At 35.1% G+C, this 18,488-nt stretch overlaps 1 protein-coding gene across 11 annotated transcripts in view; it reads right to left on the minus strand.

Annotated features, from left to right (window-relative positions):
• Nucleotides 1-2,875: 2,875 nt before the first annotated feature.
• Endoa (SH3 domain containing GRB2 like, endophilin-A) overlaps nt 2,876-18,488 on the minus strand; it is a 33,667-nt gene continuing 18,054 nt past the window's right edge. For 2 of the 11 annotated variants that reach the window (XM_083077773.1, XM_083077787.1), the window contains exons 3-13: nt 16,917-16,985; nt 15,869-16,085; nt 15,282-15,415; nt 15,108-15,174; nt 12,568-12,639; nt 11,943-12,028; nt 11,780-11,883; nt 11,371-11,486; nt 10,396-10,476; nt 9,244-9,365; nt 2,876-8,911 (exon numbers count right to left, since the gene is read on the minus strand). In XM_083077773.1, coding sequence (XP_082933899.1) covers nt 8,792-8,911; nt 9,244-9,365; nt 10,396-10,476; nt 11,371-11,486; nt 11,780-11,883; nt 11,943-12,028; nt 12,568-12,639; nt 15,108-15,174; nt 15,282-15,415; nt 15,869-16,085; nt 16,917-16,985 — 1,188 coding nt within the window. In that variant the 3' untranslated portion in view covers nt 2,876-8,791. Of the gene's footprint in view, nt 8,912-9,243; nt 9,544-10,395; nt 10,477-11,370; nt 11,487-11,779; nt 11,884-11,942; nt 12,044-12,567; nt 12,640-15,107; nt 15,175-15,281; nt 15,416-15,868; nt 16,086-16,916; nt 16,986-18,488 lie in introns of those variants that run through there. The other 9 variants (XR_014434926.1, XM_083077795.1, XM_083077808.1 and 6 more) reach the window with 9 other exon arrangements.

Below are 18,488 nucleotides of genomic sequence, written 5' to 3' on the forward strand. Positions count from 1 at the left end.
CGTGCAAAATCCTTGGGGAGCCCTCTCGCTTCCGTGGTACGTAAGGACGCTCCAGTGAGCAAAAACCCTTAACTGATACAGCCCTGTTGCGGTCCCCGAACGGTCGTCAGCAGAATTTCGGATCTCGACCACACATGGTACTTTTTTACGCATCGCTCTCGAAAATATCACTGTCGCAAGCACAAAATGACTGCTTCAATGCACGATTGACAGAATTATATACTCGATTTGCAAATGTAATTTCATTAGAATATTAAGCACTTATGGAAAGCATCATATTGTTTTTCCGTAAAAGGGAAATTATGTTAATCTAAAATTTTCTAAGATTTATTCATTAATTTATTCGATATAAATATCGAAAGAGGATTATGAAGTAATATTTATTATCAGTTGAGACATTTCTTTTTATTTTTTATCTCAATTTTATTATCTCTTTTCTTAATTTTTATAATTTAACAAACATAAATTAAATTAAAGCTTAAAAAAAAATAATTATAATAGAGCTTTGAATTACAAGATATTGTATCAATTTCACTCATTCTTCAATTTCTTTATTTATTTTACATTAATTATGATATAAAAGTAAGAAATTTTTCTCTAAAAACAAAGAGAAGAGAGACAAATGTTACACTCAGAGTTTCTATGCCAATTTTATAAAATATCGGTACTGATAATATCGGATCATGGAAAGAGAATGTCAATAATGGATGCCCGTCGCAGAAACATCGTCTGCGTCTAATGTTCCGGCAAATTGGCTTCGCGAATGTAGCCTCGCGAGGAGGTCGCCTCCCGGGAGGAATCTGCAAATACGAGGAGCGGAACAGATTCTTCTCGTTGCGCCGATTTTTTCTCCCGTAAGTACGTCACGTCTCGACGATACCGGGGATATCCGTCCGCGCGTCTTGTCGAAATCGGTTCCGTTTCGCGGAGCCAACTCCGTAACTAGCAGAATTTGTAAGGAAACGAGAGATCTTTTCTGCGCGCATGTAAGCGTTCTCATGATTGCGGAAAAATTGCTTGGCAAGAAAGAAAGCACCGAAAGGGAGCGAGAATAAAAAATAAGGCATCTTTAATGAACAGCGGTAAGTAAAATTAAATTGAAAAATGAAAATAAAAAATATGACTGTTCCAGTAAAACAATTAAAAATTGCATATACACATCTTTCCATTCTTATAATTTTATTATATACTTTGATTTTTATTTCTCTATACAATTTATTTAAATATATTTTATCGTACAATTAGAAATCAACCCCCTGTTCTCGAAATTGAAGCAAAATAACGTCCGAAAAAAGAACGTAAATTAAAATGCGAGAGAAAAATCGCCGATAGCATCGCGAATCGATTGCTTTCACGGCACTTACGTGCGCTTCCATCTCGCAAAGGTCGCGTATAACGAGCCGCGATTTAAATACGTGCTCCAATCGTCCACAATGGAGACGTCGGGGCGGCGGGTATTTAAAGAAACATTTTAATTGCAGGAAGTAAGCCGCTTACGTGTCCCCTCTCTCATACGTTAATAAAAACAGCCCCACCAGTCTATTTCAAGAAAGCGGCCGAGCCGCTCGCATTGTGCGCCCCGCGGAAAGTAACTCGACCTGTTCTCGTCTCACCCCCTGCTAAAATTATGTCCGGCATCACCCTCGCTCGCTTGGAGAAAAAAAGCAGCTAGATTGGAAATTGCAACTTTGCGCTGTAGTCGAGGATTGAACGATCTTCTTAACTATTTTTTCGTCAAGTGAGATCTTGCGTGAATCTTGATATAAAATCTTTTACAAGCTACGATTCTTCACAAACTATCAAGAAATCTTATCAATTATATCAGCATGCTGCTTTAATATTCTTTAAATTTCTAAAAAAATCTACTAAAAATTTTCTTTTCTATTTTCTAACACAATCCCATTTCTTCCCGTTGAGAGAACGCAATCTCAACGTCTCGGATAAAATCGCTCTGATCTCCCGAGGGACGTCGATTTAAGCTTCCTGGTTACCGCGGCGAGCTTAGCGATGGCTCGGCTGTGAAGAAGAAACGTATAAAGAAGCGACGCCTCTGTAATTGGGCATCAAAAGGCGATATTTCGCGCGTTCGCTGTCAGGATGACCACCCACCCCCGTTGAAGAGAAAAGGAGATCGACCGTGACCCGGGCTCGCTCTCGCGGATTCCTACGATACCACGTGGCTACTCGTGGCGAGAAGGGTGGCTCTTTACGATAGGGTAGATCCAACCCCCGGAATGATGATGGTATGCCTTGTTACCGCGGCCGTCGAGAAGAGAGTCGCGCTCCCCCGGGTAATATCGCATACAATTATGTCCACAGAAGGGAAGACACATATGCATTATGGATGCGGTGTACCCGTACCCTGCTGTGCGTACACCCTGTCCCCCCTCATCCCCTCTTTCTCGGTAAATCATGTCACGGGGTTGGTTAACTCTGCAAATGATCTGAGCGCTGAGCGCGCCCTAATCTTTTTTTTTTCTTGTTTTTTATCTCTTTGCGCTCGCTATTACATTTCTATATGTGTAACGATCGAAATAATATATTAAGATATAAAATGAAATATTGTCTCAGTATTGTAAAAATAGTTATATATATTGATGTGACTAAAGAATAAGATTTCCGATTAATTGCATTTACATGAAATTAAATTTTATAGAGCTTGTCAGTTTCTTTATAAATAAAATTAAATAAGTAATACAACTATTAAAATATTTTATATTACATATAAGTCGGCCATTTTAAATAAGCAATATCTAATATATAAAAAAAGAAGATAGAAAAGAATATAAAAAGTTGATAATTGACATTCCCATTTCATTCTCCGCGAAGATAAACATGGATTGAAAGATAAAATCTATTCGGAATAAAACCCATATTGTGACATAGAGCACACTTTATTTCTCAATTAGTATTATAATAATCATTTAGCATTGATCGAAATTGAATATATATATATATATCATATATTTCTCTTTAATCGAGTTTAATGTAATCGTAGTAGATTAATTTATTACCAATACAAGTGTAATTAATCGTAATGTATTGTCTGAAAGTATCACTGCGTTGCATCCATTGGTCGCCCCCTTTGCGCTCCGTCAAAACGGGGATCAACGGCTTGGGACGGGGCGGGGGAGGGGTGCTTACGGGATGGTGCATCGGAGGAGAAGAGGATCATCGAGAGGACACTAAATTTTTAATTCCGGCTCAACGACATCCCGTGTCTCCCGCATATCCCGGATTTTCTGGCGCTTACAAAATATAAGTAGGTCCGACACATTCCGAAAAACACGAGATTCGTCGCGATACCCCGCGCACATCGTGTACAGAAACAGAGATGTTCGTATTCAGAGGCAAATGCAAGAAAGGAAGGAAGGAAGGAAGGGAGGAATAAAGGAGAAGAGAGATAATGCGAGGGAGTTCAAAGAGGGAAGGTGAGGAAAGAGGGAAAACTATTTTCTCCGTGACCAAGGATGCTCAGTGATTTGTTTTTTCTTTTACGGGGTCGATAGATCCGGCATACGTCCGCTCGATCCCCAAATAGTTAGATTACAATTAGAACGCGAAGAACTCATCGCGCTCGCCCGAGAAACACGTAGTTTTATATTAAAAATTATCCAGCTAAAGTATTATTATTATTCACTCATTATTTGTTGAAATTGAATTACTAATTTTTAAACTTTAAATTATTAAATCAATTGTTACAAGGTATTTTGTGTTACAAGGATAGCTTTTGAGCTTTGGAGCTCTTTTCCTATATCGTTTATAAAGTGTCTATAAAAATTGTCTAATGATTAAAAATATTAAACGATCAAAAAATTAATTTCGAAATTATTTCAAATTGTAAAAATAAAAATATGACAAGCGATAAACACGCGTTTTTCTCGGGCAAAAACACGTGAGCTTACCGCCGAACAATATTCAACATTTAACAATAGCCAACATTTATAGAATAAGATACCGATTTAATATTAATCATTAAGTTCATTCTCTCTCTCGCGATCGCGCCAATCTCGCTGTCTTTATATATCTTCTCTTTTTCTCTTCTTCCAGCGCAGTGTTTCTCAAATTTTACTTTCTCGTTATGCCGATCGACGAGAACTCTCGATCAGGGGCGGATTTGTATGGACACCGAGAATAGTTAAAACTCAGACTCCTCGCAGCTATTAAGCGATTTCGAAGATGTTTGTCGAATTTTTGAAGCCATACAAGGTGTCGCAGAGATACCGCCACTCTCAACAATCTACTTAAGATATTTATACAGACTAGTCCACCAATTAAAGTTCTGTTTAAAAAGATCTACTTCATACTAAGCGAAATATATACGGTTTTGCTATCCGACTCTAATCATTTTATTAAAATTATCTGTCTTTTTTATATATTTACTAAAATTATATTAAATATTAATTTGTATGTACGTGTGTGAAAATTGCTAGACTCTCTGTCTCTCTCGCAGAGATTATTAATATCCTACTTCTAATATCTATGTATTTTTGGTGGTGGCAGTAGTTTTGGGACATCCTGTAGAGAATGTAGAGAATAGGAGATTCGTTTATTCTTCTCTTCAACACCCCTCCTCGATGGTCACTCATTGGGGACCTGGAAATTATCATCTTCGAAAAACTCCGAAAAGTCATTACCCGCCCCTGCTCTCGACGCAGGATAATTAGCATTTTATTGCTATCATTCTAATTGACAAAGCTTCGCCGGTCATCCACTATACAGACAGAAAACATGATCCCATCACAATCGAGTTGTTGTAAGAAGTCGATTCTGATTCTCGACTACTCGCATTACAAATTTAATGAATATTTTTTTTTTAATTTTATATATTAAACATCTATATCATCTATAAATGGTTCAAAAATTAATTTTTAATTATTAAAGTCTATTAAAAATTAATTTTTGGATTACAAATTTACTGAATACTTAATTAAAATTTTAATTTCAACAATTATTATCTATGTTTTATATTATTATATCATTATATAATAAGAATTTATCTCAATATAATTCATTTATGTCTGTATATGTATAAAATTGGAATAATAAGGATGTGATAATTGATTGAATCTTGTATATATTCATTTACATTTAATGTTTTTGTGAAAAAATATTAAGAGGTCTTAGAGAAATTGCGCGAGTAATCGAGAGTAAAAATCATTATTCCCATTTATGTTCCACTTGATGCAAGTTTTTCGCTTCGCGTCGAACGAAAGTGACGAAGGAGACTTCGATGTGCCTTCTAGAAAGCGAAGATTAATACAAATCTCTTGTAAATGTTACACTTCATATGCATTGATCAGCAAAATTAATTATTAGACCGATTTGACATATCCCCTGCTCACTTTCGTTCCGGTTTGGCCCCTCCGTTCCCATTTCATCTTTACGATGTTTTGAGAAACACTGGTCCAGCGATTTCTCCCCCCGTTCCCACCGGCTAAACATCGTGTTGTTAAACTCTTAATATTGCACAACATCGATAACACCTCGAGTTCCGAAAGGAGCTTCGTTTTATCTCACAGCGATTATAGTGTAAGTGAGACTCGCGTACGGGGCTTTTTCTCCGCCTTCTACACGGCCTGTTTCTCCGTTTTTACTCGTCGTCTTTCTCAAGTAAAGACTTAACTGGCGACGGTGATAGCAGCAAAGTGATGATAACGTCGATGATATATTAATCGATATAATAATCGAAAACGATTAATTATAATCGTACGTGTCTCTATTACGACGCTTGGGCAAAGAACATTCTCCGATTTGAGTGTATTTCTAGTACATTTAATACGCTATTTGAATACTCTTGTAAATATTTTGTTAATTCCAACGGAATGAATAATTAAGAATAATTAACGCTACTTCAAGCCGTTCGTTTTTCTTTATGCCGCACAATACATTCTACGTATACGTAAATTCCTCTACATTGTTTAAAAACTATTTACCTCTACAATCTATTTAGAAAATCTCTATATTGTCGCGCTGAAAATAATTGAATGAACGGCAAAAATTATTCGAATAAGCGAAAAGCTAAAAATTTTACTGGAAATTAGACTATCCTATATCTTTTTTATATATTTATCTTATTAACATGCATATATGATTCCTATTAAATGACACATTCAATTCGGAGGATGTCGCAGAGTCACCTTTCGGAAATCTCTTTCGATTTAGTATAATTACTTTGAATTTAATGTACATAATCAAAAACGCGCGCAAATTTGTGACGCGATTACAATTGATAATAATGAAAATAAGATAGATACACGAGCAATGAGATAATAAAACGTCGTCGTGTTTGCCGTCGCCCTCTCCTATCGACAGTATGTATATGTGTAAGTAATATATTCTAGTGTCATTATATATTATGCTTAGCAGATATCGCTCGAAGATTTTACCTAAAATCCACGTGGCAACAAATAACCAAGTTCCTTAATTACTTTCATTGTTCTGGCGGTTGAACTCTCATACAAAGTCAAAAAGCGGGAAGGATAACTGATATCAGGATGCTGCGAATTGTGTCGGGCATACGTACATAAAGTATACTTAATGTGTGTGTATAAATATATACATTCTGAATGAAACGCGAAGGCTATTGTTTCACAATCTCTTGTACTATTATATGCTAGAGAATAATAATACTAATTAAAATTATTGTATCTATTATTTTTGAAGTGTACACATAAAAAAATTACAAATATATTTACATTCTGGAAAGAAATTGAAAATTCCTTTGAAACAAATATCACGCTAGCAAACAGAACTTGATGACGCAAAAAATATGGTGAGGAAAAATTTCGGATGTGCTGAAAATTCAGTAAAATAAGATTCGATAAAAGAAGTTATAAATATTAATTAAAAATTATATTACCTGTTTAAAAAGACAAATTTTGCAGGGTTCCAAAACCATGTTGATAGTTTTATTAGCGTTAGAAATAATTTTTTTATTTCACACATATAGCTAAATATCTCGATCGCCAATATTTTTTCTGAAATTATTTTAAAATAATTATATAGAGCAAATAAAAACTAGTAGTAATATAATCACGTGTGTGAATATAAAGGATAATTGACTTTTATATATACTTTACAATAAATAGATTTTCCATTAAGTTTTGCTTTATCATCATCAGCATCGATCCGAAAGTTTCTCGATAATGAAAAAATTATCAGAAATATTATCGAAAACAACAATCACACACACAATGCCAGGAATTATTTACAATAATCACACAGATAAATCGATAATGACTTCGTGGAAGAGATTCGCCGCCACATTTCGAGGTTCGCTTAAAGTAAATCCTAACTTCTAGCTAGTATCGTCTAGCAATTAAAAAAGAACGAAAGAAAATGGAGACAAGAGAAGACAAAGAAGGAACGGTGAATAGTCGAAGGAACGATGGATCGACTGAAGGAATGAAAACGAATCGCTATAACATTATCATTACGAATATATTATACGAGTAACGAGTTTGTTGCGCCGCGCGGACCAAACGCAAAATATGTGCCGCGAATTGATTAATTGAATTCTCATGAGAGGAAAATCATGCATTTGATTGTACGATAAATGAGATTTATGAAGAAATTTACGCGATTTTTAATAGATTTTAAAATCCTTTATGTTACATGAAAGAAAACAAATAAATTCCGAAGTAAGATTGCTCCAGCCGCTCAATTATGTAGTGATTAAAAATGTAATAATTACATTAGAAATGTAATAATTAAAAATTCAGTTTAAAAAATCGCTGATATTTTGGATAATCCATTTAATGTTGTTTTTTTACATGAAAAGTATAAACTATCTTCTTAGACTAACGACATTGTTTGATTAAATTTTCTAATTCTAATTTAGCACTTTCAACTATTTTTTTTCAAATTGTATTTATAATATAAACAGAAAGAAAAAATTTTAGAATTAACATCAATGGAGCAATGCTAAGTTTGAAATTTTTATCCGTCTTAGCGGAAAATTCAATTCACTGGAGTAATCTCACCTGATCCGAAATTCATAATGTGCAATAGAAACGTGTATGCCGAGTCTTAGCTCATTATCGGAACGAGAGAATTTCGGAATGAAATTAATTAAATCTCAATGAAATTATCTCAATGAATTATCGATGAAAATGACGCCCCGCTATAATCGATTCACATTACGCTTGATCTTTTTCTTTTGTGCACTCTGTGAAAATATTTCGAAAGCATCTCAACGAGGCGGAAGATAGATAATGTAGAAAAGAAGATGAAGAGAGAGCCGCCCTTGACAGTGAACTGCTATTGTAGATAAATGTTCTGTGTGTCTATATAAGTTTTCATATGTGTGTGTGTGTGTGTGTTTTAATATAGATTATTTGCATCTGTGTATGTATTTGTTGTGTAATTTGTATATAGGAATATAATACGTCTATAATGTATCTATGCACATTTTTCTGGTTACGCATTTATGTTTATGTGTGTTTATGTGTCTGCGCGCGCGAAGGTCCTTACGTCGATAAAATACACTATAACATTATATATGTACATTAACATGCGTAATAGAGGCTATTCTCGGGATCTGCGGAAAGGGGTCTCTCTGTGTAAGGGGTGTGAGGAAAAAATGCTAGAGAAATTCGTGTATCGCGTCTTGGACACAAGTTTGAAACCGCAACGTAAGTTAGACAAGATCGAGATAGATATAGTAGATAAGTTTTTGTCGAGGGGTTGTCTAGGTTTTAGGCTAGCTGGAGAGCAGAATAATCCTGTAGTGGTAGACGCTAGTGAACGAATATGCAGGGTCTTTGGTTTCGAGATGCGCGGCGTCCTCTTAGGGTAATGGCACTACGACCTGCACGTAAGTCACAGGGAAGTAACCAGTGCGGCCGTCCAGGCTGCCCTCGAACCAATTCTCGTCGATTTTCTGAGTCAAGGTGATCGTGTCGTTTTCCTGCAAAGAAAATACGCGATCGTTAATGCAAGCAAGCGTTAATTATTCGTCTCCGAAAAAGACAATAAGAATCCAGGAAAGAAATCTAAAAATACGTTTAGAACAAGAATGAAGAAAATTCAATCGAAAAGTGTGAATCAAATTTACACATGTTTATGAAATCAACTTGAAGTAAATCAAATTGTGTCCGAAATGGATATTTTTTTCAAAATCATTTGAAAAATTGATATCTTGAAAGATATCGCACATCTTTTAAACATCTTCTAGATGTCTTTCCTTAAAAAAAACATGGACGTTGCTTGAGCACTCGGCGAATAATATCGCGATTTTACCTTGAATCCAAGTTCACCGGGATTTTCAGGTTCGAAGTCGTATAGGGCTGTGCAGCACGGCGTTCTCGGCTGTGTTATCGGCGTCCTCGCGGGCGATTTGCTCGGTGAGGGCAAGGGTGAAGCTGAAAATAGTCGGCACGAGTGTGCTAAAACTACCGAAAGCGCTGGGCTAATCTGACAGAAACTGCGCGTCGTGTGTATCGCGATGCGTTCAAACTACAACACTTAACAATCGGCGACCCGGTGGTTGCGCAAAAAACATCGTGCAATGACAGCAGTGCGCGATGTCGCGATTTCTTTCTAAATGCAAAAATCAAAAATACATTTACATTAGAATGCTCGAGAAAGTAAAAGTAAACTCTTCGAGTAAAATCAATACTTAGCTCAAAGCTGCGTGAGCTAATTGAAGCCTTTGCAGCAAGAAGGATACAATTTATCTACATTTTTTAAGTGCAATTAATATATTGTTTTGCCTTAAGAAAAGATGCCTTAAGAAAAGATATAATCTTTCAAAGTTTACTTTCATTTCTAATATTAATAAATTATATTATATAATAAGAAATTACATTCTCATATTTTTTTTGTGCAAAAATGCAAATTAAAATGCTATGATTCTGTAAGTTTTGATTGCATCCCTTTTGCATCAAAATATGAATTATTACATATTTATAAGAATTTATTGAAATAATTATTTTTATTGACATAATAAATTATATTACGTAAGAATTTAATTTATAATCGCTGCTTTCCTTCTTGTTGTAGTTTTTTTTTCTTACTTAAAAATTATTCAGCATAATTCTTTACTACGGCACAGGGTGGCAAGGCACTATCTAACAAACATGCATAGTGATTGATCATCGGCATCGTTATATGAGAAAGCGGTGGGTAATTTCGTTGAAAGAAAAATGAAGGAGACATTGGATTACAGTTGCACCAACAATCTTGATTATTGATTCTGATAACTGATATCGTGTTCCCAGAACATTGTTATCAGATAGAGAGCGAGAAACTTTAGGTAATTATGAGCGGCGTTAACCACCGTTAATAACGCAACAGTTGATACAACCGCCCTCGAGCAACTCAGAGAAAGGTTCATTTGTTTGCCAAATAGAGAGAGAGAAAGAGAAAAGGAAACCCCCATGCAAAGTTTACCATTGGTAGATTGTGGCGGGTTTCCGGCCGGAAATAGCTCGAGCTGCGAGCGTTGAATCGGAGAGCCGGCTCGACTTGCCCCTACATCGTGTCAGAAGGACAGACAGGTATGCCACATTATACACATAGCACAATCAAAGGAAGAATAGTGTGATAATGTGACAGTGTAACGGAAGTGCGCGCGCACATGTGTGTGTGTGTGTGTGTGTATGTGTGTGTATTCCACGCATAATCACGGACATCGATCCTTAAAGGACCAAGTTTAATACGTCGACATCTAATTGACAGTATGATAAATATATCAGTACACGGATATTCACTTTATGATAAGATTAATCATCAATATATTCTCCCATATTCTCCCATTAAATAATCTTTAAATAAATCTTTTCGATTTATGTCATATGTCTAAATTAATTTTAAAAAATAAGTAAGAAAATTCAATCTATATCTTAATTCCCTTAATTCGCAATATTCATTTTGATATATAGTAATAAATGGAAATATTAATAAGTGTGGAAAAAATTAAATTATTCCTCCTTTTTTTATTTACATTAGCTCACATTAAATTAACTGTTCAATTAAAATTTTCATCGATTTAAATATCCAATCCATAAAAGATTATGAGAATATAACGTTTTATTCATATCGCCAGGAAAAAAGACGAGATAAAATTTCAGGAGATAAAATTAAATAAATCGTAAAATTAAATAACCGATTAGTTTTGATAGGCGCGGGTAATAAGTTTGTGCGTGAGAACAAAGCATAGAAAAAATTTAACATTGGGTAGTTTCGCCGAAGGGGGAGGGATATAAGAGACAGATGCAATATGTATATCGGTTAATATGGAACCACGTAAGGACACGTAAACGTTGGCATGACAGAGAAAAAGAGAGAATAAGGAACAGTTAGACACAGCCAGACCACCCGAGTGTCATCGCGCCGTGTGTGGAGTATTTGTGAAATGTGTTTTACCGTGAAGGGAGAAGTTCCCACCGTTCATGTGGTCCGACAATCCACCTTCCACATGCAAATCCGCCAATGTCTTCGGCACAAATTCCAGCTTTGGTCGGTTCATCACCTCATCTTTCCTAAGGAATTGGTAAAATTCATTCGTACACAATATTGTCTAAAAATTCTTTTAGACAATATTGTGTACGAATAGTTATACATTCAAATACATTGATGGATAAAGTTACATTAAGACTTCTTTTGCGCATAAGAAATTTTCTTATCTATTTATTAAAAAATGCACTGATGTAAAATGCTGTTATTCAAGAAAATCCTAGCTTGCGTCATAAAGTCAAAAAGAAAAAAAATCATACATTAAGAATATACTTCTATGTCGTGGAATTCTGTATCGTGATTTGCATTGCAAACGTACTTTTCGAAAAGCGTCTCCGTCAACCCTTTAAGTATCTCAGTACACTGTTGATGGTATTCGAGAAGAGCCTCGCTAAAGGTTGCCAATTGAGCGACTTGTTCGATCTGCAAAAGAACGATGTGAAAATCTTGGTCCGCAGATATGCTTAACGACGACGACTTACATCGTTCTCCAGCAAATTGAACATGCCCATCTGCGCCAGATGAAGGCTCTCCGCGAACTTCTCCTCGGCCTGACGAATCTCGTCGTCTGAAACGTGAGAACCTGTTCGCAAACGGTTGCCCCGCCAACGGCATTAAAAAGGTTGCACTACTGGGGTTGCTTGTTTCCTAAATCTAAACACTTAAAATACAGCGCGGGAGAAACGATAAAAAAAGCATAATTAATTCTACGACTTCGCAAGTATATTTCTTGGTACTGTAAAAAAAGCGTGTTCTCAGTGTCATTGTAAATACTTGTGAAAGCATTTCTTAATATTGGCATAAGAACAACATAAAAATCTAAAGGGCTAATTTTTTTTAAACGAATTTTTTAAATAAACCTCCTAAAAATATCTAACGACATATTTTTCAGAGATATTTCTTTTAAGGATACATAAAAAATATTTAAATTTCAGACGCCTATCTTTTAGATATTTCCAAAACTATTTTCGTCATTTGGAAACTTTAGTGGAATTTTACAAGCGACTATCAGTGGGAGGATGTATTGATCGACGATATAATAATGGCAAAATTCCAAAAATACAGGATAACGACAAGCTCTTAAGAGCATAACGGAAGTCACCATACCAACATACGGCGACGGGGTGCTCGACCGCGCTGGGCTTCCGAAATGCGGACTGATGGACCTCTTCCCAGTCGCTAATTGTTAAGCCCAACGAAAAACAGGCACCAATCACACCAATTGTCAGTAAAAAGCGAAAATCATTCGAGGCAAATCATGATAACGTGAAAGAATTATGATAACAAAATGTATTAATGTAATTACTCATCAGACATCTGATAATAATCAAATAACTGGCAATCATTATTTTTTGTATTTCAGTATAAATATAAAAAATTCCTTGTTATAAATGCATATATAATTAATATAAATATATAATATAAAATTAATATACAGGATGTTCGGAAATTCAATCGACAAATTTTCAGAGATTGTCGGGGGCACCATAAAAATCATTTTTTTGCAAATGAACCTGGGGTCAGAAACATGTCATTACATCGCTACGGAGTGTTCGAAAGAGTCGGGACCTCGAAATATCACAAAAAATAGAAGTTTTACAAAAAATTGTTTCAAACAAAAGTTGTAGGGTGTAAAAAGGTCTATTTACTGGCGCCATGTGTTTGACTTTGGATGGCGTCGCCAAGGTCACAACAAGGCCACCTTGAATTTTTGAAATGGAACCCTCCACTTTTTATTGCATATTCTTGTAGCCCTTCTCGAGACCTTTTCAAAGCACTAATTTTACCAACTTTAAGTAAGCCGTTTCGAAGTTATCGAGCTTTTCATGGTAAGATGTTTCGCTCACGAAGGCAAGAAATCCAAACACAAATTCGATTCCCAGATTGGAAGATGATCTAGCCAACCATGGCAAGATCGGTGGCTGATCCAGCCGATGAAGGCAAGATATCGTCGATTTATCAGGAAAAACTTTATAACTTCAATAACTTCGAAATGGCTTACTTAAAGTTGGTAAAATTAGTGCTTTGAAAAGGTCTCGAGAAGGGCTACAAGAATATGCAATAAAAAGTGGAGGGTTCCATTTCAAAAATTCAAGGTGGCCTTGTCGTGACATTGGCCATCCAATGTCAAACACATGGCGCCAGTAAATAGATCTTTTTACACCCTACAACTTTTGTTTGAATTTTTTGTAAAACTTCTATTTTTTGTGATATTTCGAGGTCCCGACTCTTTCGAACACTCCGTATGCCGTAGCGATGTAATGACACGTTTCCGACCCCAGGTTCATTTGCAAAAAATGATTCTTATGGTGCCCCCGACAATTTCTGAAAATTTGTCGGTTGAATTTCCGAACACCCTGTATATGTAAGTTTATTAAATTAATATTTATGTAAAGTTATATAAAAATACGGATAAAAAAATCTTTCCTCCTCATATATTGAATTAAAGTACTACAAATTTATTCCGCGTACTTATAAATAGCTTACTTACTAAAACAGTAAGTGAATTGATCATATAAAAATTAATTCCTGATGCATATAAAGTGGATACACTAGAGAAAAGCATTCGCATTCCCTTCGCTCTACTTGTAAATTCACAATATGATGCTGATTTATTATTCTATTCGTACGTACTCATGCAGCGCAGCGTGCGAGTAAGAGATCTTTTTCTATCACAAAAACAAGAATTGCATCATTTTAATCTATTCATGCAACGATTTCATCTTAATGACGCTATTATGAGAGAGCGAATCATGTATGAGACACGATTTTAGCTTTTTATTTTAGCTGTGCATGCCGACAGTGAAAAACAAAGCTTCTTAAAAAATCCATCAAGTTGCTTCGCTGGAAAAATATAAGCGAAGTAAAATCGAAGTAGAAATTGTATAAAACTTAGAAAGTAAAGAAAAGGTAATAGCCAAAGCGTTAAATCGTTTACTTGACACAATGTAATAATAGTTAATGATAAAATTCGCAAAACTAATAATAAGTATTAATCCAGATTTAAATTATGTTACAATAAAAAGGATATGTTACATTAACGAAAATGACAAAACAATTACAAACTTTTATTTTTATATCTTTTTTAAAAGATTTTGTTAAATTTTATTTATATAAAGAAAGAAATTCTGATAATAAATTTAAAAAAAAATCGTTATTTAAAGACACATTTTTTGCGACTATAACTGTTTCTTATAACGCATCGTTCTCGGTGCTTCATTCACATCACAATCTCGAAAAAAAAAGGGGACGATTTCGCAACCGTGGCATTTTTTTTCTATCGGAGGTGTATATTTTCCGCTTGCAGAGGAGAGGTCATGAGACTTTTATCTCTGTGAAAATGACGGTTTTGCAGTTTTGACCCCTCGACATCGAAGAGCCTTGCTGTAATGTCATTTTCTTTTACGACATCGCTATCACGAGAGATCACGATCGTGCGGTTCTGGCTCCTCTCCGTTAGAGGTGCAATCTTCCATCGTGTCGCGTTATTATGCGCATTACTGTTCCCTCGTCGTCGTGGTTTTTATTTCAATTCTTCAAATTGTGAGCGACGAGACGCGTTTGTGCAAGGACACGCGCGACGCCGCTCGCTGAATAAATCAATAAAGAGCGCGAGAGAACATGCAGAGAGGAGAACTTTAACGTACCTTTCGCCTGACGTCTTCGCTTGCAATCAAAGTCCAACCTACGGCCTTGCAGTTTCTTCCGGTGGTGCTAGAACAACAAATCAGTGAGGATCGAACGTATTTCGCGTCAGAACCGAAAGCGCGAAACGCGGTGATTTCTCTAGACAGAGTGCACAACTTTTCTAATAACCGTACCATCACTTCTTTGAGATCCTTAGTTTGCAGATGGTGTAGCGGCTCGAGGAAGTTCTGCTTGATGTTATCATCCAACGAATACTTCACGTCCGCCATCTGCTTCATGGCCTCGCCCATTTCAATGAGAGCCTGGGCTGGATTGATAGGAGTGCAAAATAAGGTGATGTTTAGACAATACATCGAGTGATCATTCCGCCTCTTTACCAGACATTTCGCGTCAAACGTCAATAAATTTCGATGTGAAAACGATACAACTCGAAAAACCATTTTTATTGTTTAAAATAATTATTAAACGATTTTAAAAAATGTTGGATGAAAAATTGTCTAAGAAACAAATTGTTGAAAAAAAAGAATATTTTTTTCTTGTGAAAGAGAAAATACATTTTCGAATGAAATATATGAAAATAATTTTAGTTTTACGAGTAGAAATAACAGTAACATAGCTGACATAAGAATACTCTTAGAGAAAACACGACTTGTATTCAGAAATATTTTATTTTCTAGCAGAGATTTTTATTTTAAAGAGAGAGAGCTGCGGATCGTCTTTTTTCCTCGACACGATTGTGTCGGAATTAAATCGTATGTACCGAAAATGCTGTCCTCGCCCATTTTCTTGCCGTACATTAACATGCAATCGCCGAGTACACCTTCCGGCTGAGGGTAAGTGGAGGCCTTTGCCTGACCGCTGAGCTTGCTGATGCCCTTGACCGCTGCCATCTTCGCCCTCGCCGTTGGATTCGGCTGAAGGAACTCCTTCGTTTTCATCTGCAGCTCCTCCACGAGCTCGTACGTGACGTCTGTTTTCTGCGTACGTGATATTTTTATGTGGAGTTTTTCTGTCTCTTGCATTGATTCGCATTGACGAGAATATCAAGAAATTCTTTTTAAGACTCGAAGGTATTATATTCACGATCCGTATATAAGAGATGGATTATCGATTCCAGCGAATAAAGCGAAGCATTCGAGATATTATTTTCTGGAAGTAATATCTGCACAATTTCGCATAAGACAATTGTAACTTGAGCTATCCTCTTGTTTTACAATCGTGTTTCTTGTACATTCAACATGAGTAAAATCTAATCACTTTGTTTTTGACAGATCAAACATTTGCCTGAATCTTCGTCTTGTAATTTGTAAGAAGAGAGAAATCTTTACCATAGATTTCTATTTATCTCAAAACTATAATTGACATAGATTTATATGAAAACAATTAGTATTATAAAATTTCATGCGTTCAAAATCGTAGAATTAAGCAATTTCACAAGAAATTGACAAAGCGTTTTCGAGAAAATTGTTCACCAGTTTTATAATAAATCAAAATCATCAGTATTATATTAAACATAAAGCAATCGATTGAAAGAAGGCGATAAAGTGCTTTTCTAATTTCGTATTTCGTATGGAGGCGTTAAGAAGGTCCTCTAAAGGTCCTCTAAATGATTGATAGGACCACCGGCAAAGCTAGGAGAAGCCGGGTAAATCTTTGAAATTCAGTAATAATGCTTCCATATAGAATGTGCAAGTCATCTCTTTCTTGACGGCCTCACAAAGGAATCGTGCAAAAATATGGAAGGCGTTCTTCTTCACTTAACACACATATACACACGCATAGAAAGTGCGCAGAAATACACTACTCACCCTCTCCATATCCACAAAATCAACGTCAAGCTTTGTTCCCTCTGCTCCGCCCATCTTTTCCGTCATGTACTGCAAGAGAAATTCGTTATTCTTAGCCTAAAATCCACAGCAACCAAATGAATAACACATTTCATCGATTTTACGGATCTCTTAATCCGACGTTATAAGATTAAGGGAAACTCGTACTTGTCAAAATTTGATTTAGTTAAATTTGTCAAAACTTTCTTATTTAATTCTTAATGTCGAAAAACAATCAAGTCAAATAACAGTCAGGTAAAATATAATATACCACAAATATCGACATACAGTTTACCTTTTATTTCGCATCTTGTCGAGTAACTGATGAGCATAAAATAATAATTTTTAAATATAATATTTATATTGGATCTAATTGTAAATATGAAAATTGTAATTTTAACAAGAACTTGAAGTCTGAAGAATCTGGATATAAGCAAATTAAAGTAAAAAGCTATTAATCAAAAGGTGAAGTCAAAAATTCTAGATACATAAAGATCTTCAAAATAGATGATCTAAGATTTCGAGGAGATTTTCAAAGATTTAAAAAAAAAATGCAAAAATCATATTTTTAAAATATATCAAATTTTTGAAAATAGAAGGCTAGTATATTCTAGCGTATATTCAGAAAGACGTATAAATCTTAGGATTTCAGATAGGTATTTCACGCTCGTGCGATCATCTCATGCAACAGGATCGTTCACGGAAATCTTCCTGAACAACATAAATCGTTATGAATACCCTCTGCTGGTCTATAATATTGTGGTGGGTCGCGTAGATTGAACGAGGTCGACTAATTGCTCATAAGTTTGGATTATCCTGAAAAACAGCCGAGATTTTCTCGAACAACAGGATATTTCCAAGGGTAAAGTCAGAGGTTAAAGCTTTGAAGAGTATCGTAGGTAGAAAGAAAGAGAGAGAGAAAGAAAGAGAGAGAGAGAGAGAGAGAAAGGAAGATTAAAGGCAAAGAAAATATCAGTGATAAAAAAAAGATTGTTTCTTCTTGAATCAATATCAACAATTTTAATCAACCATCATATCGTTTATTGTCTCCAATATGAGAAAATATATACATCCTATTAAAATTCAAGAAATTGAATTGATTAGATCGTTTAACATGAAAAACTCACGACGACTATGCAATTTTTATTAAACAAATTTTGACCATTGACTTCAAAACTCCAAATTTCGGTAAATCTCATGGATTTTATTTCATGGAGTCACGCATATTTTTAAAACAGAAAGATCTGAAACATGTTTCAAATATTTTCTATATTTCAATAAATCAATTAACTTAAAATCGAATTACTCAAATAGTAGTATATAAAATAATAAATAAAAATTCTTTCTAATTCTGAATTTTGTTTCGAATTATAGATCATTTTAAATAGATTATCAGGATCAAAATTAATTGAACTAAAATTAATGATTTCTATCTATTTCTATTTTGTATTTTTTTCATAACGCAAACAATGAAAGAAAATTAAATAAATCAAAGTTAGCACAAATTATTGTCAACGCTACCAATCCTAAGCTTTCCTAAAATCTAAGTACATT

This window comes from Camponotus vicinus, unplaced genomic scaffold, assembly GCF_025532165.1.
Source record: "Camponotus vicinus isolate PSW18456_S1 unplaced genomic scaffold, iyCamVici1.0 SCAF_1, whole genome shotgun sequence".
Lineage (NCBI taxonomy): Eukaryota > Metazoa > Arthropoda > Insecta > Hymenoptera > Formicidae > Camponotus > Camponotus vicinus.